The sequence below is a fragment of the Clytia hemisphaerica genome, unplaced genomic scaffold, assembly GCF_902728285.1.
Source record: "Clytia hemisphaerica strain Z4C2 unplaced genomic scaffold, Clytia hemisphaerica genome assembly, whole genome shotgun sequence".
In the NCBI taxonomy this organism is placed as follows: domain Eukaryota; kingdom Metazoa; phylum Cnidaria; class Hydrozoa; order Leptothecata; family Clytiidae; genus Clytia; species Clytia hemisphaerica.
Window position 1 is genome coordinate 3,897,949 of NW_027104101.1, and position 26,713 is coordinate 3,924,661.

General features: G+C 34.6%; 1 protein-coding gene across 2 annotated transcripts; it reads left to right on the top strand.

Annotated features, from left to right (window-relative positions):
- The first annotated feature begins 3,723 nt into the window (after positions 1 to 3,723).
- LOC136813136 (uncharacterized) lies at positions 3,724 to 20,163 on the top strand. 2 transcript variants are annotated; one of them, XM_067069667.1, is made up of 13 exons: positions 3,724 to 3,817; positions 12,438 to 12,592; positions 13,060 to 13,152; positions 13,597 to 13,677; positions 14,547 to 14,615; positions 15,542 to 15,667; positions 16,047 to 16,112; positions 16,758 to 16,830; positions 17,221 to 17,299; positions 17,693 to 17,783; positions 18,304 to 18,398; positions 18,913 to 19,142; positions 19,625 to 20,163. In XM_067069667.1, exons 2-13 carry the CDS (start codon positions 12,494 to 12,496, stop codon positions 19,804 to 19,806), a joined length of 1,284 nt encoding a protein of 427 aa, XP_066925768.1. In that variant the 5' UTR covers positions 3,724 to 3,817; positions 12,438 to 12,493; the 3' UTR covers positions 19,807 to 20,163. The 2 variants fall into 2 exon arrangements, with proteins under 2 accessions (XP_066925768.1, XP_066925766.1); XM_067069665.1 differs by lacking the exon at positions 3,724 to 3,817 and adding an exon at positions 10,717 to 10,800.
- The last annotated feature ends 6,550 nt before the right edge of the window (positions 20,164 to 26,713 follow it).

Below are 26,713 nucleotides of genomic sequence, written 5' to 3' on the forward strand. Positions count from 1 at the left end.
ATTTTTTTATAAGCACATTATCAATTACTTAGGTATTGGCTTTTCTCGAGATTGGCTCTTTCATTCTTTATGATTTGTTACACAAAGATGCATAACTATAAACCCTTGAATGTGACAGAACCCGATTTTCGAAAAAAAATGTTTTTGGGCAAATTTGGGCCAAAAAACGGTTAAAAAACAGGTTTTTTGGACTTTGTGAAAAATTAGATCATTAATTTTTTCAAATTTTTTGCATAAAAGTAGGGTACCATCATAGGTAAAAGATGGCTTGAGCAGATTTTTGCAAAAAAATTTTGATGGCTCAAGAAACGCATGTTTATCTATAAGAATCACTATTAATAAGCATACATCAATGTTCTTAGTCAAATTACTCAATTTTTTTATGAGATAGATGTTTTTCTTTTCTCACGAGTGTTTAGACAGGAAATTTTGGTTGTTTGGCATGTTTTTATTGAAAAACTGGCCAAATTTGATATTTTTTTATAAGCACATTATCAATTACTTAGGTATTAGATTGATTGGCTCTTTCATTTTCTACGATTTTTTGCATAAAGATGCATAATTATAAACCCTCAATGTGACGGAGCCCGATTTTTGGAGAAAAAAATTTTGGGGTATAGTTCAGCTAAAAAACGGCCATAAAAGGGTTTTTTGGACTTAGTGAAATATTGGACCATTGTTTTTTTTCTGATTTTTTGTATGAAAGTAGATAAAAGATGGCTCAAGCAGACTTTTGATAAAAACGAATTTTTCAGCTCAAAGAAGCATCTTTATCAATAAGAATCACTATTAATAAACATATATCAATGTTCTTAGCCAAATTACTCAATTTTTTGGAGATGTTTTTTTGCTCACGAAGTCTTGAATATGAAAGAACATTTCAAGAGCATGAAATTTTGGTTTCCAAACGTTTTTTTATAAGAAACAAACGACTAATTTTAATAGATCGTCACTATGTGTGTTCTGAATGATTGTTTAATGGTCACGTCACGTAGATATCAATTATAAACGTGTTAAATGCATAATCCAGGTAGGTCTATCAAAGTATCACTTGTTTCTGATTTTTTGCATGAAATTAGGTAAAAGATGGCTCAAGCAGATTTTTGTAAAAAGAGGATTTTTCAGCTCAAAAAACGCATCTTTATCTATAGAAGAATCACTATTAATAAGCATAAATTAATGTTCTTAGCCAAATTGGTCAATTTTTTGACGAGATGGATGTCTTTTTGCTCACGAAGCCTTGAATATGAAAGATATTTCAAGAGCATGAAATTTTAGTTTCTAAATGTTTTTTTTATAAGAAACAAATGACTAATTTTAATAGATCGTCACTGTTTGTGTTCTGAATGATTGTTTAATGGTCACGTCAAGTAGATATCAATTATAAATATGTGTTAAATGCATAACCAGGTAGGTCCATAAAAGTATCACTTGTTTAAATGTAAACTATGCAAGCGGTAGCAAAAATTAAGATGGCTGACGAAAGAGCAATGGAATATTTACAGCAAGTGATGAAGAAGGGTTGAGTATCTCGAGAGTAAGTTTGATTGCCACATCAACGTTATTTGAAGAGGGTGGGGGTTCATAAACGAAACGTCTTTCCGTGACAAGTCTGAGTTTGAATGGTTTTCCTTAGAATAAAAACTTTGCAAAGTGACAAGTGCCTAGATCATTCCCAACCGTTGTATCTACCCTCAGTATTAGACTGTAAGGCGATTGTGCTTGAAAGAGAAAAGCCATATTTTTCCAAAGTTTCTTTTGTTTTTTTTTGAAAGTGGCAGTCTGCATGGCGAGTTCCTGTGCGCAGCCTCAGTAAGAAAAAATCATTACAGCATTGCTCATAAAAAAATATGTTTGTGTCTTTTTTTACTGTTTTTGCCTAGAAGATGTAGCAAACAAAGTAAGTTTAAGCAGACTGTGCCTTTAATTGACTCAAATGTTTTGATCACAATGTGAGGTCTTCAATGTGTGATTGATGTATATTCAAGTATTACAGGTCCGTGTTATACACGGCACGGAAGGGAAAAGCACACGGTTAGCATGGTGGTTAGCATGTGGATAGATTTTGAGCTCTAAAAAGGTTCTACTAGATCAATAAATTACCTTCAGAATGATATTTCTAACGATTACAAGTGTTTTTCAAACATTTTCTTTATGTTTTATAGCAATTAAACCTGACCTGTCAGCACTGACCTGCGTCTTGTCTCGTGTCTCCTGGGTCCTGTGTCCTGCATCCTGTGCCCTGCGTTTCAAACCAACCGCATTTTTATGTCCACAGGCTACCTTAAAATGTTTTCACACATGGTATAGGTCAAGGAAGATACCATAAGTTGGTTTAACATCCCTTATTTAATTCTGACACCCTTTTCAGAAGTAGCAAAATAGGAAGGTCAAAATCACTGATTGAAAAAGGTGTTTTTCCCCCACTAATTGAAGGAACAAAGTTTCAATCAGAGATTTAGACCTCCCCTATAATCCCATCTCTAAAGATGGGTGTCGGAATTAGAAGTAGAGGGATGTCCACATTAGACCAACTTACTAAAAGAAACTCTTCAGAAATTTGTGTTTATATCTGTTTGTATAATATTTCTGGGTTTAAAGACACTCGGTCGCAAAGTAGGATTGGTTGCTAACTTGGCAGGGGACCCTATGACCTTGGACGCTGCAAACAAGCCAGTTTATGGCACAATAATAATACATTATATATTTTCAGTTCATGTTCAGGCCAAAATAGCAAAACATTCTTTTGGCCCGAATATGTTCTGGCCAAGTTAGGGCCACAAAATTTTAGATTTTCAAAATCCAAGTTTGACATGAACTCTTAGATTTCAAAGTGGTGAAAGAACATATAATCTGGTTAAGTAGAATAATATTGGTCGACAAAAGATTTGCTGTTAAAATATTTGTCTGTAATAAATCGATTTTCTAAATCGATTTTTTGGTAACTTTTTACTGACAAATTTTCTACTGATAAGGTATTTTACAACCAATGCATTGGCATAAATGATATTCCCTTCATTCTTTAATAAGCACAACTTTTAATGTGGTGTAATAACTGAGAGAACATAGCGTCAGCCTGGGTTTAGGTCCCAGGCAAAAACTAGGCCCCCCCTGAATTTTAAGTCCCCCCAAAGATTTATGAATTTTTCGTTAGCCCCCAGGACTTTTGACCCTAGACACTTTCAAAAAATTGATCCAGTAAAAAAAGGTTATTCCAATGTAAATTGCGTTCAGTTCTAAGTTTAAGATAAATAATTTTGCACACTTTCTACAAAAATATTGGGCCGCAGGCAAAAATTTTTCAGATTCATGAGCTTCAATTTGAGTAATTGAAGCCAACTATTAAGCTGAATTATTTTAGCCCCCACGTTAAGTGATGAGATTTTAGCTCCCCCCAAGTACATAGGTCGCCCCAAAAAAGTGGTGTACTTCCAGCCCCCTCCTCTTTTGGGAAAAATTTAGGGTGTAACCCCCCAAACCAGCAGGGGGGGCTGACGCTATGGAGAAATTATAGACTCATTCACTAGGAAGGTGTAGGGTCCTTTTGAATTTGGTTGTATAATACCGTTATTTGCAGGCGAACCAATATTTATTACAATCTTGAAGCCTGGAAATCCATTTGTAAGATTATGGTAAGTTTTCTAGGAATTTGCTAGTAACTAGCTAGGTTGATCTGTCTAATAAACATGTTCTATCACAAATTATTTACTTCTTTTTAGACAAAAGAGACAAAAAATAAAGAGTAAAAATATCCTTCTTCATCTTCTTGTTTCCTGGAAAGAATAAAAAATTGAGATTCTCCCTGGTTCCAGAAAAGGTATTTTATTTTTTATTTTGTTAGATGAAATTTTATGTTTTAATTCTCTAAATCACTGATAAAAGAACGGAGGTCGTCAATTAAACGAGGATTCTGACCTGTAGATTTGTTTTAATATGATAATTTTTGTTTCATTTGATGATTCTTTTTTATCATAGAATATGTTTTTTGTGGCATATGATATATATATTTGGTTAATTATTTGCGTTTCACTAAAAAATCGACCACAAAAATCAACCAAAAATCTCAATCATCTAGCTCAAGCACCTTTATTATTGAAAATAAGTCCTAAAGATTGGGTTAACTTTCTACACTCAACAGCTAACAGGAAAACCAAATATTTCAATCTTCCAATCTTTTGAATGAAAAATATAGCTATGAACTCTTAAAATTATCACTGAAATCTCTTCGTACCATCCAAGTTGGCTAGTTTGACGAAGAAAATCATCAAGAAATCAATAAATCTTTGCAGAGTCAACAGAAACGGCAAAACTTACCTATTTCAGTGTAAAAGATGAGGGGAAAACTATGTACTTTAAACTCGTACTACTTTGAATTGACTTGAGCATTCGTCTGAAAGTTTTCACATCATACTCCATAGCTAAATTTCATAGGCTTTTTTGGAAAAAAAATTCTTTAAATATTGATTATAATGGCGTCAATATGTAAATAATCGGTTTTATTAAATTTCTGAATTTTCAATTTTAACTTTGCATCTTAAAAAATCATAAAAATTAAAATTTTCATTACAATCAGCTACTATATTTATCAGCCATTGAGAAAATGTCAATAGTTTCTATTTTTGACTTCTCTTTAGTCAGTGAGCTTCTTTCAACAAAACCTCCATTCTAGGTGCCAAAAAACTCCATTCTAAAGACCATTAGTATATTAGTAAGAATTTATCAAATTATTTTACGCTCATCACATTCGAAATCACAATTCAAAACTCATTTCAATAGCTAACATACCGGGTGCGCCACAAAAAAGTTTTTCTCTTTAAGATTAATTTTCTCGAAATCTAAAAATGTTTAAAAAACCGTTCCCATTTCATTGGAAAGAAGAAAGATAAACTTAAATTTTGATGAATCATTTATTAAATTCGATTCATTAGATCAAAAGTTATGCTCAATTAAATAAAAAAGTTACTTGAATCTAAAAGTGCTCAAAAACGTTAAAAATCGACCTATCGATATTTATATAAATGTTCAAAATTAAGAAAAAATCTATTGCAACTGACTTCTTATTTTGACTGCTTTCAGAGCAGAAACAAGTAGCAGTTTTATAGATAAGTTTAGATTAATTAAAAGACTTTCAAATCTTAAAATGATGTTGAATAAAAAGGGTTGTTACATAATTACGAAAGTTGATGTGGCTCAATCTCGAAACTTAAAATCTAAATAAAGATTAGCCTACACGTTTTTTTTATAAGAACATCCAAAATTTTTGAAACCTTAGGATGTTCTTAACTTTTTGAGCTTTAAGCCTTAAAATGTTCTTAACATTTGGGGCATCGAAGCCTTATGTTCTTATATAGTTTGTTTTTATAAAAAAACTGTATCATCATACCTATATTATTTTGTTATAAAAGGGTTTCATTTGCCTCGGACAAACAATAGTTTCCATGGCACTTACTAAAAGAGGTTCAATAATTCTTTCGCACCTACTCAGTAAATTAGTTCCTTAATAATTTTTCACTAATTCTCACGGTTTCATTCACATTTTGCCACTACAAAATGGAAGTGCCAAAAAGCATTAATATGAGTTTATCAGAAACGAGTATGTATTTGCAATATCAAGAATTTTCTGGTTGTTAAGTTAACACTATCTTTAGTTTGACTCTTTCTTCCTGATGTTACTATATTTTACATTTTATAAATATTTATAATATCTTCTCACTGTTTCAAACTTACAAACTAAAGCTACACCTTACTAGGGAAGAGCTGGATATTCATTTTTTGTTTTTACTATTTACCGTAGCCGGCCAACCATCTTCTTCACCAAACGAATCTATCCGACATCAGTGTTACCAATTCTGTATGTATCTCTTCTGAGCGTATCGATGGGTGTTCGTTTTGTTTGGTTCCCATTGAATAATATGGTGCTGACCTGTTCCGTTTTTTTTATAAGAACCAAAAAATCTTTGTTGAGCAACGACTGTTCTTCTCTTATTGGCACTTTGAGCCTCAAATTGTTCTTATCATATTCACGTTTTTTTTTTTTATTAGAACCCAATTTATAAGAACATTGAGGCTGAAATTCGTCGAAAAACTAAGAACATTGTAAGAACATGCCCAGCCTCAGTTTGGAAAAAAATTACAAGAAACTACAATTTTTTCCTCTTTTCAAGCAGCTTTAACCGAACTTAGGGATGGATTTTATAAAATCGAGAGTCAAATATTGTCCAAATTTTACCAATACCTCTTTATTTTGCATGGTATTGTCGATTTAAAGTAGTCTGAAAAATTAAGAACGGATTTAAGAACATTTTAGGCTGAAAATTGCTAACAAAATAAGCACCTCCAGGCTCAGCCAAATTTTAGGAGTTCTAATAAAAAAAAAACGTGTTCTTACTTTAGGGTAAACATGTGGTGTTCAAGACTTTATTCCTGGTTGTTTCCAGTTTGACCTGTAAAACTTCGCTCGTCCATACCCAGCATTGTTCTCAAGTTGTTCCTACTTTTTGGCGTTTCTAAGCTTCACAGTTCTTATGGAATTATTCTAATAAACAAAAAAAAAAAAACAAGGGAAAGGAGTTTAAATTTGCAACGTCCTCTGTTCAATGAAGCAAAGCATTGATGTGAAAACGCTGCAACATTGTTATCAGTGTTGAATTTTTCAACTAAACCTTTGAAACAAGTACAAACAAGTACCTTCGTTCATTGAAAATACAAAGTTATCTACCTTATACGTTTGAAATTGTTTTCATTAGCCAAAAAAAACTTTTGCTGTCTCTTTCTAATATTTTCCAACCAATTAAAACCGACACTGGCATCAACGTTTGTTTCAGTGTGTATCAAAGGAGTTCAATCTGTTTGAGAGTCCTCTTTACAACTCAATATTTCCCTTTCAAACACTATGACCTGCTATGACGTTAAAGTGCATCGAAACGAATTGACGAAATATTATTCGGATCAGCTAAGAGCCTCATGGAGTCAGTGCATAGATTGTCTCTAATTACTAAGTAAATGAAGTCACTCGTTACGAAATTAAAACATTAGCAAATCATAATCATAATCTATGCTATCTTGAAGACAATTAGCTTTAACTGCATTAAACTTCTTTAGTAATTATAGCCTTAGACTGAAAGATGATTGCTTGTTTTGCAGAAAGTTGTGTAGATTTATTCAATGATGTGCTCTCATGCTTTAAAGTTGAAATGAAGTAGTTGTATTTTTGAATAACTCAAACTTACCTTACATTTCACGTGACAAATCAAGAACAGAAGCTGTTTGTGATCCATTTTATTGAATTTAAAGAGCTGTATTTTTGTGAACGTTCTTAATTAGGATATTGAATTATGCTTATGTCAGCGTTTTTGGTTTTCATTAAGAAGATGAACCCTTTTAGTAAGTGTTAAGTTTCTTCCCTTAAGAAATTTGTTACGTTTTGGTCGTAACAGATCTTCAATGTCTACTCGAGTTTTGATAAGCATAACTATTTTGAAAAGAAAGCTTAGAAGAAGTCAAATGGGTTGTTTCATTTAATATCCATCTAGGGAGGGGGTCGGACGAACCCTTTCAAACCAAAAACGAATTCTTGAAAATGTGTATATACCCTTTGGAAAATAGCAAAATTTGGAAAAAAAGCCCTCGGAAATATTTAACGTTTTTATACCCCCTGGAAAAACGAAAAAACCCTTCCTTAGACCCCCTGGAAATTCTCTTCGGCTTACCCCCTTGAAATGTTTGTCCATCCCTTGTATGGATATAAAATGGAATGGCTCAATAATATTCATCAAGAATTCTTCACTTTTTGAGCTATTTTTGCAGTTCCAAATTTACATTGTTGGACCATGAATTTATTATATATACTGGATGAACAACGCATGAAACGGTGGAGAACGAAGTTGTTTATGCGAAGTATTGTCTTCCCATTGTTTAAGGAAACAATCGTGGAACAAGCTATGTACGCAAAGGACAACTGTCATGCCGGCCGCCCCATGAGAATCTCTGATTTTGAAAAAATGATTAATAATCTCATTTCTAAAAAGTCCTTTACCTTTATCCTTTTGTACTTTTACTCGTCGAAAATTTGAAAATAAAAGCGAAAATACTTAACGGATACATGTATTGAATCTGTTGTGACAAAAAAACATTAGACAAGAAGAATTAAACAAAAGGCCTAAAGTGATACTGAAATTTAAGTTGAAAATATCTTTCTGACAATTTTCTGAGAAGTGCTAAAATTGAAATATATTAGACTTGAGAGTCTCGACCTCACATTGGTATAAAAATCTTTTGGAGGCCCGTTGTGGATCGGTGGTTTCATTAAGGTTAAAAGTTGAAAATTTCTGGTGTCAACATTCAATTTTTCATACATAGGATGTTTTTCGCTTCTTTCTTGCAACTTGAAACGCCATAACGACACATAATTATTTTGATGCGTTTGTCTCTCTAAGGAAAACTTTGATTCTCTTTTGGGAATTGAAAGACCATGTTTTATGAAAAAGTGATTAAAATGCTACGGAAAAAAATAAACTTTATAAAAATGCTTTAAGTTCTTGAGTTGTTCTTGATTTGTTCTTGACTTGTTCTTTTATATTTTATTTCTATAAGAAACTGTGTAAGACAAGATTTGTGGAAGTGTATAAATCTACAATCAAGGTCATAATATATTGAGAATTTTGGCTATTTTAACGTTTTTCAAGATTTAAAGTTCTGGCGAGAAAGTCGATTTTTGGCTATCTTTTTAATTTAATCGAATATTTCAATTTGGGAGGGGTTGGCAGACTTCCAGGCTATATTCTGAATCTTATTGGACTAGTTTTGAACTTTTGGATCCTGAGATCCTAAGGTCCTAAGTCTTAAGTCTCATGTTAAAACTCAGAGTTAAAACTCTACACTTCCAACCTACTTTAGAGCACTTACAAATCGATTGTGGTTCAAAAACTTCCCGGTGGATTTCCCTTTTTTCTCAAATATTATGACCTTGATTGTAGTAATATATGTTGTTTACTTCACTTAAAAAAAAGTCTCGCGTCTTCTATCTTGTTTACGTTGGACCTATTTTTCATATCATGTCAATCAAATCCGATCCAAAAATGTTTTATAAGAACAGTAAACGAATCTCTGTTTGCTTTGCCATGTGACTCTCTCTATTTGTGTGGTCAAAAACTCGTGATTCGTGATCTTGATGAAGACTTTTTTCAGGCCCTAAACATAAACACTGGATAAGTATGAGAATTTTGAATCAGCAGATAAAAAATAATCTTACTTACAATCGGAACTACTTTTCTCAGTCTTATCGCCAAATATTGTCTTTAATCTTTAGAATCCTCCTTTCTTTTCAAGACATTGAAGATTTTTTTTAATGAGTAAGTTGAGTAATTCTTGAAATTCTTTGAAAATCTCGAAGGAACAGAACCATTGTAAAAATTTGAAAGTTTTGCTGGGATTTTTGAATCAGTTTATCGAGGCTGATGTATTTTATGAATACACTTAGTGTTCAGAATTTTTTTGACCACTGTTTCTCGATATCCGTGCAGACTTTTAGTCCAGTGGGAAGGATCAAAATGTTCAATGTAAATGCATATTGGTATCAAATGTTCTTGATTACAGCATTGAATTTTAGTGGGTCAGTGCGGAAATGAGAGTTCAGTATGAATAAAATTTCGGCGTCTTTTTTCACTGGCGATGAATTTCTTTTCGATAAGTTCGGTAGGGGGTCCCCATTGGTCTTTGCAAGAATTATTGTATAAAATGTTGGTAATCTCATGCATGCCTCTGCAAGAGAATCTGTCATAATTTATAATTTTTGAAGAAAGTTTTCCTCTGAAGTTTGTATCAACAGTAAATACGGCTTTGTGATTGAGTGAACCAAAACAATGGCAACATTAAATCGAATCAGTCCGGATTAGTCTGCTTCTCTGTCACACAAATGGTAGACGTTTTATGTTAATATTTTTTGATGAACGAACTCAATGTCGAAGTGAGAGATACAATAAACTTCTGCTCTAAGATTAGTCTATTAAGTCATTTAGATTTAAAATGCTGTAATACCCTAGAAATGTTTATTTGGCGTGTTTTTGATTAATATACCGGCTCTTGTTACCTTTATCTTTCATGATTTTCTTTACAGAACTTTACCAGTTTTTTATAAAAGCTTTCATCAACTTTTACAAACTTATATTGCGTCAACAATGTGTCTGTTCAGGTCAAACATTGCATAAGAGGCCTAACAGATCGAATTCCTACATTGAAAAACATTACTTTTACTGAATTCTTACAAATAAAAATTTCGCTCGTGTTGCAATAATCTTTTAAAAGAGCCATAACATAAAAAAAAATTTTTTTTGACCGCTTTTCTCGTTAATTCATAGTGACTTTGTTTTGATGTTCCAAGTTTTTTAATACGCAAGTGGTGAATATTTTTGGTTGTTTTGTAAAATACAATTGAAGATAAGATAATGGAGACAAACATTTTCCAGGGGAGGATAACTAAATAGAGTAAAACCAACGTGGCGAACTGAAAATAGCAGGCTAGTGGAAATTCAGTGTGTCTGGACAAAAACGGAATAACATTTAAGATTAAAAATTCTCTTAAGTTACAGGTGACTTTCGCTATCCCGAACTCTTGTTATTCGAATCTTTTAGTCAGGTTGCTGGAAAATTTCAAGTTTAGTTAACCTCGCTGCGAAGAATCTAATTTGATTCTACATACTTTACTCAAATCATTTCCCTTTACTGGACATTCTAATTCTAATTCTACCTTTATAAAAAAAGTGATGTGTAAAAAGGAGCCGGATCAAAATGAGACTCAACATGGTAAGGAAATATGTTCGAAGAAACATCTTATTTTAACCTCGTCCACCTTCATTTCGCCCCTAACCTGGCACCACTAGTCCAATACTAAACTAAATTGTGTGCTTAACAAATAGTGCACTACTTTGTGCACTTGCATAGAATGCTCAAAATTCTTTCAATTTAGGATTTTCGTCTCATCGAAGCTTAAAAAAAGTCCCCCTGGATTCAGGGGGGTGGGTTTTGAGTCCAAAAAGGACGAATGGGGAGAGAGAGAAAACTTTTTTTGAAGCGAGGGTGGGGAAAGACGAAGAAGGGGGGGGGGGATAGAATATTTTGATTGTAGGGGCATTGTGGGGAACTCGCCAAAATCAATTAAAAATTGAAAAAAGCTGGTCTTTCAATTATTTCAACCAGCAGTATCACGGTTTAAAGACCACCATCCTTTCCATTTATTCTTGAATTAAAACTACCTTAAGGCCGGTGTCCACTTTCGTGTGAAGCGCGCGAAAGAAGTTTTTCTTAACCGTTTTTGCCTGAAGAAAAGATTACGTCATAAAAAAGTTTCGCGCGAACAAAAAAAAAGTTGAAGGAAGTTTAACTTTTTTCAACCGTTACGTCAATTTTGACCAATGGAATTGCTTCTTTTTTCATTCAACCAATGACGTTACAAATAACATGAAAAGTTTCGCGCGCTTCGCGCGAAAGTGGACACCGGCCTTTAGGGAAAACAATAAGCGTTAAATTCATCAAATTACAGCTTTTTATGCTTGATAGGGAAATTTTTGGAGGTAGGGGGAATGGGAAATTCTCATTCTAGGCACGGGGGGAGAGACCCTGAAGGACACTATACTTCATTGGAATTTTACTTAAGTCGAGAGTTCTTTAGCTCGTGATCTCGAACACTTACATGTAGGAAGGAACTCGAACACGCACGGGGAGCTGATAATCTATACTGGTCTTTTCGGCCTTTCCGTGCTTTTTGAAACAGGCAGATAAATTATTCAACTAATCATGGATGTATTTTGACATGTAAGCCGCATGATGGCCTCATTCTATGAGCAAAATAGTGGATGGTATCAAAAATGTCACAAAACAGGGGTTCATTTTTGATGAGCATCTCTCAAAAGCAAAAAGTTAACGGTTTTGTTTTTAAATAAGAGTGATATCGTTTGCTTCCTCATCAATTTTAATTCATAAGCTTTTTCCCATTGGATTGTCACGGATGTGGAGCAAGATTGGTCAGAAAAAGGGAATTATTATCAGCATAATATAATAATAGACAGGCACTGTCCTGATATGAAATACGTGTCTGATATGAAACATTATTATGTAAAAATAAAACCTTAAATTATATATCAGCATATTCTATTTACCAGGTTTTAACTAGTTATCAGCAATTGGAAAACAGTAAAAAGAACCGCGAATAATTTTAGAGCCAAATAATCCGCCATTTTGCTTTCGCTTCTGTATCAATAACGGGATTCAAATGTTTTGAAATTCAAACGTTCGAAATTCAAACGTAAAACCGAAAGCATCATGGCGGGCTAGTGGATTTTAAAACTGGATACACTTTAGTAAGCAGTATATAAAGGAATATGATAAAAGTGGTAAATATTATGAATTTTAAGATAATGGTGTAATGTTTTCACATTTTACAGGATTGTCACGGTTGCTAAGGTTGGTTCAATGTCGTCGTCTGCCGTTTCGTGTTACCATGGCAACCAACATCAATACAAATAAGCAAATCCTCATCTTCTCTGTCACGTGGGTTGTGTACGCGTCTGCGTATCTGCTACGTAAACCCCTCGGAGTGGTAAGAAATTTTACAAAGTTTGCTTTTGTTCTACATATTTATTGTACACCATTTTTGAACGTGTCTGTACTATCGGGGAAAGGAAGGCTGTAGCAATACAATACCATACCCATCGCTCAGTAGGTTGATGGCAAGGGAGGTGATTCGTGAATGACGTTGGAAGAAAAGAGCACTCAAAGGCGCCTCTGGGCCTCTAATTTTGGCGTCCTGCTTTCAGATATTTTTCACCCAAATTAGGTGTTTTACCCAAAAAAGGAAAAATCTTCCATAATTAAAAAAAATATTTTTCTCAATATAAGGGCGCCAAAATACCTATTTTTGAAAGATCAACCTCCCCAGTTTACCCCAACTTTGGTCAACCCACCACGCTGCTGCTTCGGAGTAATTTCCGAAATTTTCTTAGATCAGCCAACTTCCTTTAAGTTTCGCTATTGTCTGTTATATTGTCTCATCTCCTCTCGCTCTAGATCAAGTCTGATTTAGAAGCATTAAATGGTTTGACGAAAGCAGATCTTGGATGGCTTGACTCGTGTTTCCTTCTACCATATGCATTGGTATCGGTGAGTTTGTTTTTTAACCTTATGTGGAAGAAAGTTCCACTGGGTCACTGAGACAGGGGTGACATTAGGTAGTTTCATTACGTAACTTCAAAGTCAAAGGTTATATTATGTTTATTGAAACTAAGAAAAAAGTATCGCCTCCGAATTTTTTTTCGTTCGTTTTCGAATGATAATGACGTGGCCTCATAGGTCTTGTTGGTTGCATATTGGCCTACCGGTTTATCATTAATTATCATTTATTCTGATTTTGTCAAGATTTTGTGCTCTAATTATTATTTCGAGATATTTAAAACAAATTATAAAAATAAAGATTTTAAAATAAAACTTTGTTGTTTTTTTCTTTAAATTTAACTTTTGGAATGGCAAAATTTCAAAGAAAATTATAAAAATTTGCATGCTATGAAGTCATCAATATACACAGAAAGCCATTTTTTCTTTCCATAGATGTTACTGGGGAATTTGGGCGATAAATACGGTAGCCGATTGGTACTGACAACGTCCATGATTGGTCTCGGCATCTCCATGGTAAGAACCAATAAGCTTTATTTAGACACTGGAGGCAGTTACTCAATGCCAGCCAAGCAAAATATTTTGATCGGAGTTTTTTTGAAAGTGGTATCCGCATCGAGAGCGCTAAATCTACTTTGCTTCCATAGTAGCTGTAACGCCTTTGTAGTTAGGCGAAAGTTTAATACTACAATGGTTTTTTTTGCGGATATCACTTTCAAAATAACTCCGATCAAAGATGGTAGGTATACCTTGGTCCAGGGATCATAAAGATCAGTGGTAAGAACTCTTGATATCCTGTCAGTGGTGGATCTGTGTTGGGGTTTCAAAATTTATTCCTTATATATATAATCTACATCTACATTTAGTACACCTTATTTCCTTATAAAGATACACTACTCTTCGTTAGAAATTTCGAACCTTCCTAAGCATTTATACAAATAATTCTTGGAGGATTGCTGTCAATCCTGAGGTTAAAACATTGTTTTGGATTATAGCCTTTCTGTCAGAAATCACCTTTGATGCGTAAAGTGTGTGCGAAAGTTGTCTTTCATTCCTCTTTATTTGTAAGTAGCCACATATCTGTTTCGTAGCAAACAAGTAGTTTTTCTACCTTACAAATAAGAAAGACTCTATCATAAACCTGGAGACTTATAGCCTTAAAGCTCCAAAAAGTCTATGCCCGATTGAACCGCCTCTATGGGCGGTGGTGCATGGGTCACGGCGCTCCTACTTCCTTCCTGGCGTTATCCAGTCAAAAATGAGCGTGACGTTACACAACCCTTCCTCTGGATTGCCGTTTTGTTTTTTTTCTACCTTACAAATAAAAAGCATCTATCACTAACCTGACGATCTAGCCTTAAAGCTTTTTCTTCTTTTTTCATCAGATGAGTTTTGGATGGTGGTCTTCACCGATTACTTATGGCGTTCTATTGTTCATGAATGGCGCTTTCCAGGTTAGAAGTTCATTTCTATTTCTATTTCATACCAGATTACTCTTGGATTTATTATTTCGAATGAACCTCTACGCTCTAGTTTTTTTAAAAAGAAAATCCACGTTGTCAAGCATGAGTCTGTTAAAATCGATAATATAATTTTACCTTACAGCCCTGGTCTTTTCTTGTCAAAGTAGGATCTATAAGTCCAAACTGTAAATATTTCAGCCTGTAAACTGGGTTTTAGCTTGTGAACACCTTCATAAACTATGTCATATATAACTTTAATGCTCATGTATTACCCCCGTTTTACCCAAAGTAAGGCTTGATTCGAAAATTTGATTTTGTCGTCTGCCACTGCTTATAAGACATGTGGCTTATAAGAGATGTGAATTAAAGCCTATACCAATGTCAATTGAATATCTACCTGGTTAGGAAACGCAATACTGGTTAACTTCACAAAGTCCTTCCACTACAACGAATTCCCTAATTTTATTGGTTACTCTCTAGTAGAGGGCAATTTGTAAAATCGCTCGATTGTTTTAGTCAAAGCACTTGTTATACTTTTTGGAAAGCTAAGGGGTAGGGGAATCAAAATAACTTAGGTTCCAATTTTTTTCGGACACTTTGGTGTGATTTTCGGAGAAATATGACCGTCTCAGGCAAAAATTATAGGGTCAAAAATTAATGAACATTTATTTTAGCTTGAGAAAACGAAGACCTCTTGTATATTTTTGGAAAGCTCTCAAAAAAATTAAGATTAGAGATATATTGCAAGTATAGGTGATTTCTGTACCTCAAAAAAACGAACAAATTCCCCCCTACTACAATCTCGAAATTCAAAACATGAATTCTAGATCATTAATAGTTAGAGAGATAGTTCATTGACATTGCCAAACTAATTGACATAATTTTACTGAACTGACGAGTTTTCTTTCTTTTCAAAGGCTTTACTATGGGGAAATTGCATCAAAGCGCTATCAGGATGGTACCTCCCATCACAGAAGACAACGATGTTCGGGTTGTGGGGCACGTGCACCTTCTCCGGTGGTATCCTCGGCACATCACTAGCGGTAAGCAATGAAATCAATCGATTAGCCATTTCCCTAACTTAAATATAAAAGCTACAGTTGCTAATCCAAGGGCCTGTAGTAGGATTTTTTCACTTGATCCACTAATTGCACTCGTTTACCGACCGAAATTGGATAGTGAGCTGAGTTGGCTCTTTAGCGGTAAACACTGAAATCCTGATTACCCCACTCCCTGCCTCTTCCTGATGATTTTTACTTAACCGTGTCATTTTCATTCAATGCACTTGTTATATGATTCCCATAAGATCCATGACATCTTTCGTTGGGACGCAACTGCATGTGATTAGTTCGAAGTATATATGATTTGGTTGGTTCTTTTGGTTAAGTTTTCATTCATTCATCACCAATCTATTTCTTTTAGGTTCAAATACAAAGAATATATCCAAAAGATTTGAAAATGATTTTTCTTTTACCTTCAATATGGGTTGTAAGTTCTTTCGTCATTATTCTATTGTTTGTCATTGGCAACTACCATTGAGTTTCAAGAGCTAGAGGTGAGACTCCTGGATGGGAAATGAAACCACTTATTTCCCATCCAGGACGCCGGATTGAAATTAAAATCTATCGCTGGTTTCAAAAAATGTAGTCCTCCAAAACAAAGGAACCGCTAGATACAATCCGACGTCGTGATTATGGCGCGTTCTATTCGCGTTTTGGATTTCAATTTCTCTTGTCTGAGAAGGGTTAAAGTTTTGCCTCTAGCCCTTCGGGCTTAAAAGTCAATGGCAGCTACCCCCTCTTAGCCCAGTGAGTGCCAATGTCAGATTTATCCCATTTATCCCAAGCTGACCCGAGAAAAAGGTTAAGCGACAATTGTCCCCGACTCTAGCCTCACAACAAGGGGGCGTACTGACGCAGATATCACCTAGTTTTTTATAGTACAGTATTAAGGAATTTTAGTATATAAAAGAGTAGAGTAAAACTATAAGGATACTTTCATGCAAATTCGTGTTCACATCTTGTAGCGGTCTAAAATATTTTGCAACAAGGTGTCGCCTAAATGCTGGGAGGGGAAGAGGTGTACCTAGAACCTGTGTCCAAACTATGCACAATCCTTTTTTTTGTTTTGTAGATATTTGTCGGGATTCTGGTGCACTATACGATAAAAACGCCTGAAGAATTCGGTGAAATCTCAATAACTGAGGGTAAGTTTAAACTGCTCCTGGAATAACTCCCTTATTTTTTAAATCTCGTTTCCCAATGACTTCAGGCAGCTGGTATCCACTGACGGGTTCGTGCCCCTATTCTACCGGCAGTCTTGTAGATGCCTGCCTTTCTAACTTTGAAAATTAACTGTGAATATATACAATTTTTTTTGACTCCTAACCTCGTCTCATCAAAACGAAGTGAAAAAAAGATATTTCCGGGAGGCTTTCAGCGCATTTATGCTGACGAAGAAGAGTGAAAAGCAAAATTTCTGCTCACGTGAAATGGGAGGCGAGGAGAATGAAAAAGATAGGTCTTTGTGATGAGGTAGGCATGTATGTCATGTACGTCATGTTATTTCAGCTAAAAACCTTCATTTCTCTCTTTAGAACCAATCCTTCCAAAAGATAGTATATCGGAGGAAGCTCCCTCAAGAAATTTAACCTTCGTAGAAACCTGGAGTTTACCGTAAGTTTTAAGCCTTTTAAACGTCTTTTTAACTCTAAATAAGGGTAACAATGACAAAATTAAGTCAAACTAAAACCCCCTTACCGTCCCTTTACAAGGTCACTGAGACAGAGGTGTAGTATCTCTGTCTGTAAGAATTTGAAAGAAATGAAGTGTTAAGCGTGTTGTGAGTCAGGCGTGTTTCGGGTTAGGCGTTTTGAAGGTTTTATTATAGGGCGTGTTACAGGTTTAATGCAGGATGTGCATAATGTACAATAGACGAGCTAGATGAATTGGCTTTTAGTCTTTTGCTACCCTTAAAATCTTTTATGTGTGGCGTTTTCTCAAATATGACGATGAAACTAGTTACTATGATGTAAGGTTTCTTAAGCTTCTTTATTTTTTGCATTTTAGTCTGGTGCCTGAGCTATGCTGGACATCTTTTGGTATGAAGTTAGTGAGGTATTGTTTATACATGTGGCTACCAATGTACCTCAACCAAAATGTATGTACTTCTTTTTTGACCAATTTTAAGGGCGGTTACTGACTGGGTTAGGGCGTTAAAAGTTTTATTTTGGGCCCTACCGAAAGGTGACCTGCTGTTTACGCTTAATCTAGCCCAAGATGAAACTTCACCATAGAGTGAATGTTTTTCCGGATAATATGATAAAAAGCATTGAAGAATTTCAGCACCGTTATCCTCAAAAAGGTTGTTGTTCCTATGTGATGCAATTTGTAAGCAATATAGTTTAAATAGACCTTTTCATAAATTACCTCACGAACATCACTTGCCTCGTATTCAAACAATTACCATGGTCATTATGTCCCTTGAGAAGATAATGATTTTTTTATGAATAGAAAGTAGTATTAATAAAATCTGCTGGGAGTTAATCACAATGGTAATAATTTCAAAACGAGGCAAGTGATGTTCTTGACGTAATTTATGAAAAGGTCTATTCATACTCAGTTTGAAAGTTCCTCTCTAGAGTGATTTTTCAACTTTGAAATGATTATTTTCTTTTCAGTTAAATTTAAGTAAAGTGAAAGCTGGTATGTTTAGCACCGCTTTTGAAATTGGTGGTGTGTGCGGTTCCGCTATGATTGGTATAGTAATAGATAAGTAAGTTTTACGATTTTTTTATTTAATTTGTGTGAGTTGGTGCCTTTCAACGGGAAATCAGATTTCCATCGAAAAGTAGAGTGTCCTTTATAAGAGTTTTTTGTTGACAGTGGCTATCCATTCTATCAAATAATGAACCGTATCGAATAGTAGAGCGCCGGATCAGACAACGTTGGCTGTATCTAGTTTGTCCTAGAAGCTGTTCCGTTTCGTTTGATGACCTCGAAAAAGACACTTTACCCCCTGGATATCCGCTCCCTTGTAGTAAAATTCGTTAACCTCCTGGATATCCGATATTCTCAACAGGGGCCAACGGACTATTTCTGGAAAAGCCCATTTCACTTTACCAGATTGATTTAAATCTACAATAGACGCAGTCTATTTTAAAGTCACAGGGGACCGAAAATATGTTCTAGTTTTTACATACAGTCCTTACAAATGTAGACCAGGTCTTTCTCTGTTCGAGATGGAGTCAAATAAACTGCCTCACCTAATCTTTTCATTTACATTTTAGATTTCTTCATGGGCGTGCTTATCTTGGCGTATTTGTATCGCTGGTTATCGCTGCTTTTTCTTTATGTCTGTTTCAATTGACGTCAAAATGGGGTCTATGGTTTAACTTTGGTTTCCTCTTTTTGGCTGGTGCTTGCCAGTGTGGTCCGGACAGTGTGGTGTCCGGTGCTCTGGCTTCTGAGATTGGTAAACGTGAAAACGCGCAGTCAGCAGTTTCTGGAGTTATAAATGGTAAGTTACTTAATGCCAATTGTTTTGTAATCTATGTTTGGAGCGCTTTTCTATACTTTTCATACGACACAGACTCTCCTTTGTCTCACCCCTTGAGAGAATCTTAGCTTATTTTTTCGCTATTATTTAAACTCTCTATAAACAAAGCAATCACGCGCTCTGCATTCAAGTTTTGTTGATTAGACTGTTGTATTTTCAAACATATTCATGATATTCATGACGTAATGTTTTCTACGGAAACGACCCGGTTTTAGCCAGTAGTGGCAAATTTAAACTAGACAAAAGGTGTATAAAAAGTGCCACTACTGGCAAAAACCGGGATCTTTCCGTAGAAAACATTACGTCATGAATATCATGAATATAATAACAAGTTTTGCAACTTATGGTGTTATGTAATGTAATATGTACAGACTTAAAATCTTAACAGTTCAAAATTGCATCATAAATTTTCTGATCCCTGTTTTTCTTTTCTTATCTCGTAGGCTTTGGAAGTGTTGGCTCGATAATTGAAGGACCTTTTATAGCAGTTATTTTAACACAATTTGGTTGGTCAGGAACATTTTATGCTATGGTTATACTGACTGGCATTACAGCAATAGCCGTTTTAAAAGCTACTTTAGCTGACAGGACTTACATAAGACTGGCTGTGACAGACACTAGGTGATAATGATTGATTGAGTATTATCACTGACCTTTAGAAACCCTGGAACAGTTTCTCCATCACGGCGAAACACAATTTTTGATTAGAGTTTTTTGTTGAAAGTGGTACCCTAATGGTACCACTACTCGATGTAGAACAAAAGACTTATAGATTGACCCACATTGTGTAGTGCTACTATTAGGATTAGGGTACCACTTTTCTAAAAACTCTCGTTAAAATGGCGGATATAGCTTAGTCTAGCGTTTATAAAAGTCAATGAGTATTACACTATAATACTATAAGATAGAGGAGAATTTATTTTTAGTTTTTATAGCTTTTTTATTTAACCCTTTTTAGTGATGTTTTGATGTTTCTTAAGCGTAAAAGTGTAAGCCGTTCGACTTGCAGAATCTTCAGAAATAAGAACTTAAAGGTTTTGTTTTTAAATAACACTGTCCTGATATGAAATCTGTGCCTGATATGAAACGGGGACATTTATGTAAAAATAAAACCTTTAAAGGAATAAGCAAATGGTTTGCTGTGACGAGATATTGATTTAAAATTTCTTAAAATTTATTCTTACACAGTTCTCACGACAATATTCTATTGATCTCTTGCGAAATGTTAGAAACTTATTCATTGGACATCTCGACTTTTGAAATAGTTAGAGAATTAGTTAGGGGGTTTTTGGTAGATCTATTAATCTATAGATCTATTTTCCTCCAGGATTAGTTATGGCTCAAACATTTCCCGTTTCTACTTTAAACGGATAAATTTTTACGTGATTCAATTTGACGTTTTCGCGAACTTTTGCCATTTTTTGCGAAAATAGATCTCGCAAAATGAATCGAAATCAGATTCTTAGCGTAAAATACACTAAATCGATAAGATAATAAGTTAGATAGGACTGTACTGTCTATAGTAAGGAACGAGCTTGCGATCACGTATAATTGACTTCATTCACACCATGGATATTTTTTATCGAGCTTGACTGAATAATTTCTGGTATCCCTTCTTGGTATAAAGATTTTATCTTTGGAAACGCCCTCAAACATTGTGCCTTTGCCGCCATCAATTTTGAATTATAACCGATAAACTAGAAGTAAACGTCTGCTGTTCTTTGGGTGTTTCCGTATAAAAGATTACGTTTTCATATCATGAATTTAATTGACGAATATCTCTTTTGAAGCATATTCTTTTGTAAAATAGTACGTAGGTGAATTATGGATTTTTTTGACAATTATTTTTACGGCGCTTTTTCAAAATATTAACTTCCATAGTGCTTACTTCATATAGAATTTTATCCAGAGATGTTTTTATTTATCAATGAATGAATTAAAAGATGGAATTTGTGTTCAAAGAAATTTCATACCAAATTTTCAATGAGATTAAGTATTTGTAATATTCATATGGCTGACCGACGATGTTGAAGCTTTAAGGAGCCAAATTATAAACGGAGATGTACCGACATCGCAAGTCGGAATTAACTGATCTTATGCATAAGCCTGAAAAATTACAATTATTCTCGATAAATGGTCCAAAACTAAACACGAGACCTCTCGCTGCAAATCCATGACTTGTTATGGAAATTTCTCGACATTCAGAGCTTTACCGTGCCGGCGGAAGAAGCCTTTACTTTTGGTGCCAGATCTCCAAATGTTGCTATAGCTATAATATAAGGCTGCCGACATCCACTGACGGACTAAAACAATGTAGTTTAACGCGTACAATTACAAGCACAAGCACAAGTTTGATTTTTGAAAAAGGGTGGAGGATAATTCAGAAGCAGCCAACGAGCCCATTTCCCCGAAATATCTGTTTCCCTTTTCCAGGAGAGAACGTTTTTTGAAAAATGGGGAAAAAGATCCGATTTTCTAGGAAAGACCTTTTCCCCTTAAAGCTATCTGTTTCCCCGCTCCAGCTAATGACGTCATCAGAAAGAAACAGATCGATATTTCTAGGAGATGACATAATAAATTGGGAAACAGATATCTGTTTCCAAAAAAGATGATATTGCATTGGAAACAGATTGAACTTTCTGGGGGAAAACAGATATCAATCACAAAAAGCAAGGGAAACAGATAAAAAATTTCAGGAGAGGGAAACAGAACATATCAAAATTTCAATTCTGAAAATTGTGAAAACAGATCAAATTTTCTAGGGAAGATACTTTGAGATTAAAAATTTAGGTTTTGAGGAGAAACAGATCTTCATTTCTAGGAATAAGATTTTTGAAACTTCTGGCCAACAGATCAAATTTTCCAGGAAGGCTATGTCTGGGAAACAGATGTTTAAAAAAAGGACCTCGCTGGATGCTTTCGATAATTACACGATGCATTGGCTTTGTGATGTACAAAAAAAGTATAATAGCTTGTTTTGGGCGAGTGTATTTTTTGAGAATTAGGGTACCGTAACATGACACCTTAGTTCGTTTTTGATTTGATAGTTCCCCAAATAGAATTGCAAAGTGGTTGGAACGAGAGATTACGAAAGTGTTTGCCGGAATGACTTCTTGATTTTTAAAAGTCTCTTTTCATAATGGAATAAGCCTATCATTTCGGCAGTACTGGATAATTATTTCCGACACAGATCTCCCTGAAATGTTCAAAAACTTAGTAGAACAATGCACGGGTTTCGAATTAAATTTTTGCTTAGCTTTAGCTTTGATCCCATGTAAATTTGCACGAAAAATATCAAGTAAACAGAACGAAAATTGGCCGTGTATCAAGCAATTTTAGCTCATTTTTCCATTTTGACAGACTTTATGGGTCATTATGAAAACAAAAACCATTAAAATAAAAAGTCAATCGTTTAATCATATTTCTTTTATTGAATTTAAAATAGAAAAACATCTTTTGAATGAACACCTGGCTTTCAAAAGAGAAGAAAGGAAATCTATCAACCTTTATAAGGCATTTCCCCTTATCGCCCCTTTTATCTTTTATTTACTTGATTTTTTCTCTCGCGCCAGATTTAATTCGAAACCCGTGCATTGCTTATCGTGTTTCGAAACCATCGCTCGAATGTTAGGAAAGCGACGCCCAATTTCCACTACACTGCCCTTTTTTTCGCGCCAATATTTTGTTTTCACACGTGACTATGAAAAACGAAAGTGAAGCGATTTGACCATTCACTTCAAAAAAGCTGCAAATCAGAACTCAACACAGCTGAACGAGCTGTTTATGACAGTCCTGTTTACAAACCTTTATGCTGCTGAAAGTTCTTAAACACAGTAAGTTTTATGTTTACGAAACACTTCTTTTTCATACTTAGAGATCTTTATGTGTGAATTTTTTGAGAAAGTTGACGAGTTTGTGAGTTTTGGCTTCTAAAAAAAACTTCTTAATGTAGCTAACATTTGCCTTTGGCAAGGTCTGTGGTGCTTTTGTGAAGGTGGGTTGGAGGTGGGTTTTGAAAGACAAGTAGTTTTGGCTAAAACTGTTCACTGTTATAATGATTAATTCTTTGAAAGAATTCTTATGTAACAAACCAAAAAATTCATAAATTGAATTATGCAAAAAGAATGACTGATGAAAATATATTCACTCAGACAGTTTTTTTATTTTATCAATTTAAGTTATATGCTCTAGTCGCTTGTTCTTGTTAGCTATCTTTTCTGCACTGGTGTTTGGAGGAGAGCTGACCGGATTTACCACCGTTTTGCATAAGATTCTCTCTCAGGACTGATCTGCTGCACCAGAACTCCGGAGCTGTGTTAAGAATCACTAGCTCCGAAAGCACCGGAAGAGCTCCTGAAGTTTCCGGAGAGAAAAAAAGTGTTTTTTTAGCTGCTCTGGAAAATTCCGGAAGTTACCGGAGCGCCAGGAGGGTCCTTCTCGCTCCTGTGCTAAGGTTCTTCTAACTTTTCTGGAATCCTGCCGCTATTCAAAGGCTCATCTTTTAACCACCCAGCGTTCTGGTCTTTTTCAGTTTAGTCATATTTTAGGAAATTAAGGTTTCATCTATAGGATTTATATATTTGCAACACCAAGGATGATGGTTACCTGAATCAAGTAAAATTTGAAAGCTTTGAACAAAATAAAATAACCAATTGCTACCGGGTGACCCACAAAAAAATAAGAGTTTGGAGGGTAACTGTGTCCGAAAAAAATTGAATTTTAACTAAATTATTTTTTCATGGTAAAAAGGAAAGGCAAACTTAAATTTTGATGTATCAGTTTTTAATTTTGGAAAAGTAGTCATCGAGATATGGAGGTATAAAGTCAAAAGTCATTATTAAAAACAGTCAAAAAACGTCAAAAAAGACAGTATCAAATTTGTATCAGAACAAACATCTTTCCTTTGATCATTTGCTATTTCTTTGTCTTAAAAGTTTCGTTAAGAAAGAAATAAGTACCGTAAATCCTCGAGTAAGCACCCCGCTCAAATAAGAGCCCCCCATTTAGTTAAAATAATTTTATAAGCGCCCCGCTCGAATAAACGCCCCCTTTGAATAAGCGCCCCCCTCCAGAGAGGAGCGCTTATTCGAATATTGTTATTGATTGAATAAGATATTGAGTAGATACTTGTGTCTTAAAAAGAAAGGAAGCCATTAAGAATAAAATGATAGAAATAGACTTTTTCAACTTTCTTTAGATTAAAAAGACAACAATTGTATGCAAAAATTATGGTGGCCGAATTGCCGTGGTGAAATTCCCTTAGAAAGTATGCAAAACATATGCAAAAAGAAAGTATTAAATAAAAACTTACATGCATAATTGGCATTATAGATTCCAAATTTGTTGATATGCAAATTTCTGAAATAAAAAAATAAGCGCCCGCTCGAATAAGCGCCCGCTCGAATAAGCGCCCGCTCGAATAAGCGCCCGCTCGAATAAGCGCCCGCTCGAATAAGCGCCCCCTTAGAGCCTGAAAAATTAAATAAGCGCCCGGGCGCTTATTCGAGGATTTACGGTAATAACGAATTTTGGACAAAAATAAAAAGTACCAAAAGTAGCAAAAAGAGTTTTCAACCTTTGTTATTCTTTTCTGAATCCTTCTGGTAAAAGAAATCAAAATATGCTTCTCATTCGATGTCTCTTTTATTTGTTAATCAATTACTAAAATTTGATACTCTGTCTTAATTTTGACGTTTTTTAACTGTTTTTTATAATGACTTTTGACTTTATACCTCCATATCTCGATAACTACTTTTCCAAAATTAAAAAATGATACATCAAAATTTAAGTTTAAACCCTTCCTCTTTACCATGAAAAATGGATTCTGTTAAAATTCAATTTCTTTCGGAGTTACCCTCCAAACTCTTATACTTTTTCGTGGGTCACCCGGTATCAAGCAGCAGCCAGCCAAACAACCAACCAAAATTTGGTATATACTTTAATTCCCGAGACAGCGCTGCGATTTATTAGACCAGACCCGATCAATCGAACTTGTCGAACCAATCAAACTTGTCGAACCAATCAAACAATCAAACTCCATTGAACAATTAAAGTTCAATTAAAAAAATTAATTGAACTCTAAGATTTTTGGACCTACCCCGGTGGGGTGGAGGTCCTATAAATTAACCCATGTTCGTTAGTTAGTGTGTTAGTTACCAGCTTTTCTCGAGATTGGCTCATTAGTTTTTTCTAATTTTTGGCACAAAGGTGCATGACCATAATGCCTCGAATGTGACGGAGCCTGATTTTCGAAGAAAAAAATTTCTGGGCAAATTTGGGCCAAAAAACGGCTTAAAAACAGGTTTTTTGGACTTTGTGAAAAATTGGATCATTAATTTTTTCTGATTTTTAGCATGAAAGTAGGGTACAATCATAGTTGAAGGATGGCTTAAGCAGATTTTTGCAAAAAAAATTTTTTGGCTCAAAAATCGCATTTTTATCTATAAGAACCACTTTTAATAAGAATACATCAATGTTCTTAGCCATATTATTATTATTATTATTTTTATTAGTTTTTTTACGATGAAAATGTCACGGTGGAGGGTAATGATTTGAGTTTTCTGTAAACATTTATTATTTTTTTGGCTGAAAAACGAATCTTTATCTATAAGAATCACTATTTATGAGCATAGATCAATGTTATTAGCCAAATTGTTTTTTTATTATTACTTTTTCTAACAGAAGAAAATGTCACGGTAGAGTGCGATAGTTTGAGTTTTCTGGAAACCTTATTTATTAAGCTGTGCATTTTTCTGATAGTGGTTTTTATAAAGAAAAGCGCTTAATAGCTTTTTGGACCTACCTGGAGGTCCTAAAAATTAACCTGTGTTCGTTCGTCCGTCCGTCCGTCTGTTACCAACTTTTCTCGGGATTGAATCATAGGAATCTTTTGATTTTTGGTACAAAGGTGCAAAATGGCAGTAGGCAAAATGTGACGGAGCCCGATTTTTGAAGAAAAAAATTGGGGGCAAATTTGGGCCAAAAAACGGCTAAAAAACGGTTTTTTTGGACTTTGTGAAAAATTGGATCATTAATTTTTTCTGATTTTTTGCATGAAAGTAGGGTACCATCATTGGTAAAAGATGGCTCAAGCAGATTTTTGCAAAAAAAATTTGTTGGCTCAAAAAACGCATGTTTATCTATAAGAATCACTTGTAATAAGCATACATCAATGTTCTTAGTCAAATTACTCACTTTTTTTATGAGAAAGATGTTTTTTTTTGCTCATGAGGGCTGACTTTTGAAGAATATGTGTGTTTAGACAGGAAATTTGGGTTGCTTGGCGTGTTTTCATTAAAAAACTGGCCAAATTCGATATTTTTTATAAGCACATTATCAATTACTTAGGTATTAGCTTTTCTCGAGATTGGCTCTTTCATTCTTTATGATTTATTGCACAAAGATGCATAACTATAAACCCTCGAATGTGACGGAGCTCAATTCTTTGAGAAAAAAATTTTGGGGTAAATTTCAGCTAAAAAGCAGCCAAAAAAAGGGTTTTTTGGACTTTGTGAAATATTGGATCATTGTTT

Excerpts from the sequence above, each read along its gene's own strand:
- LOC136813136 (XM_067069665.1), top strand. The coding sequence starts at position 10,761 with ATGTGTAAAAAGGAGCCGGATCAAAATGAGACTCAACATG. Across the intron at positions 16,113-16,757 it reads TTTTACCTTCAATATGGGTT|ATATTTGTCGGGATTCTGGT; the intron begins GTAAGTTCTTTC and ends TTTGTTTTGTAG. Across the intron at positions 18,399-18,912 it reads ATTGGTATAGTAATAGATAA|ATTTCTTCATGGGCGTGCTT; the intron begins GTAAGTTTTACG and ends TTTACATTTTAG.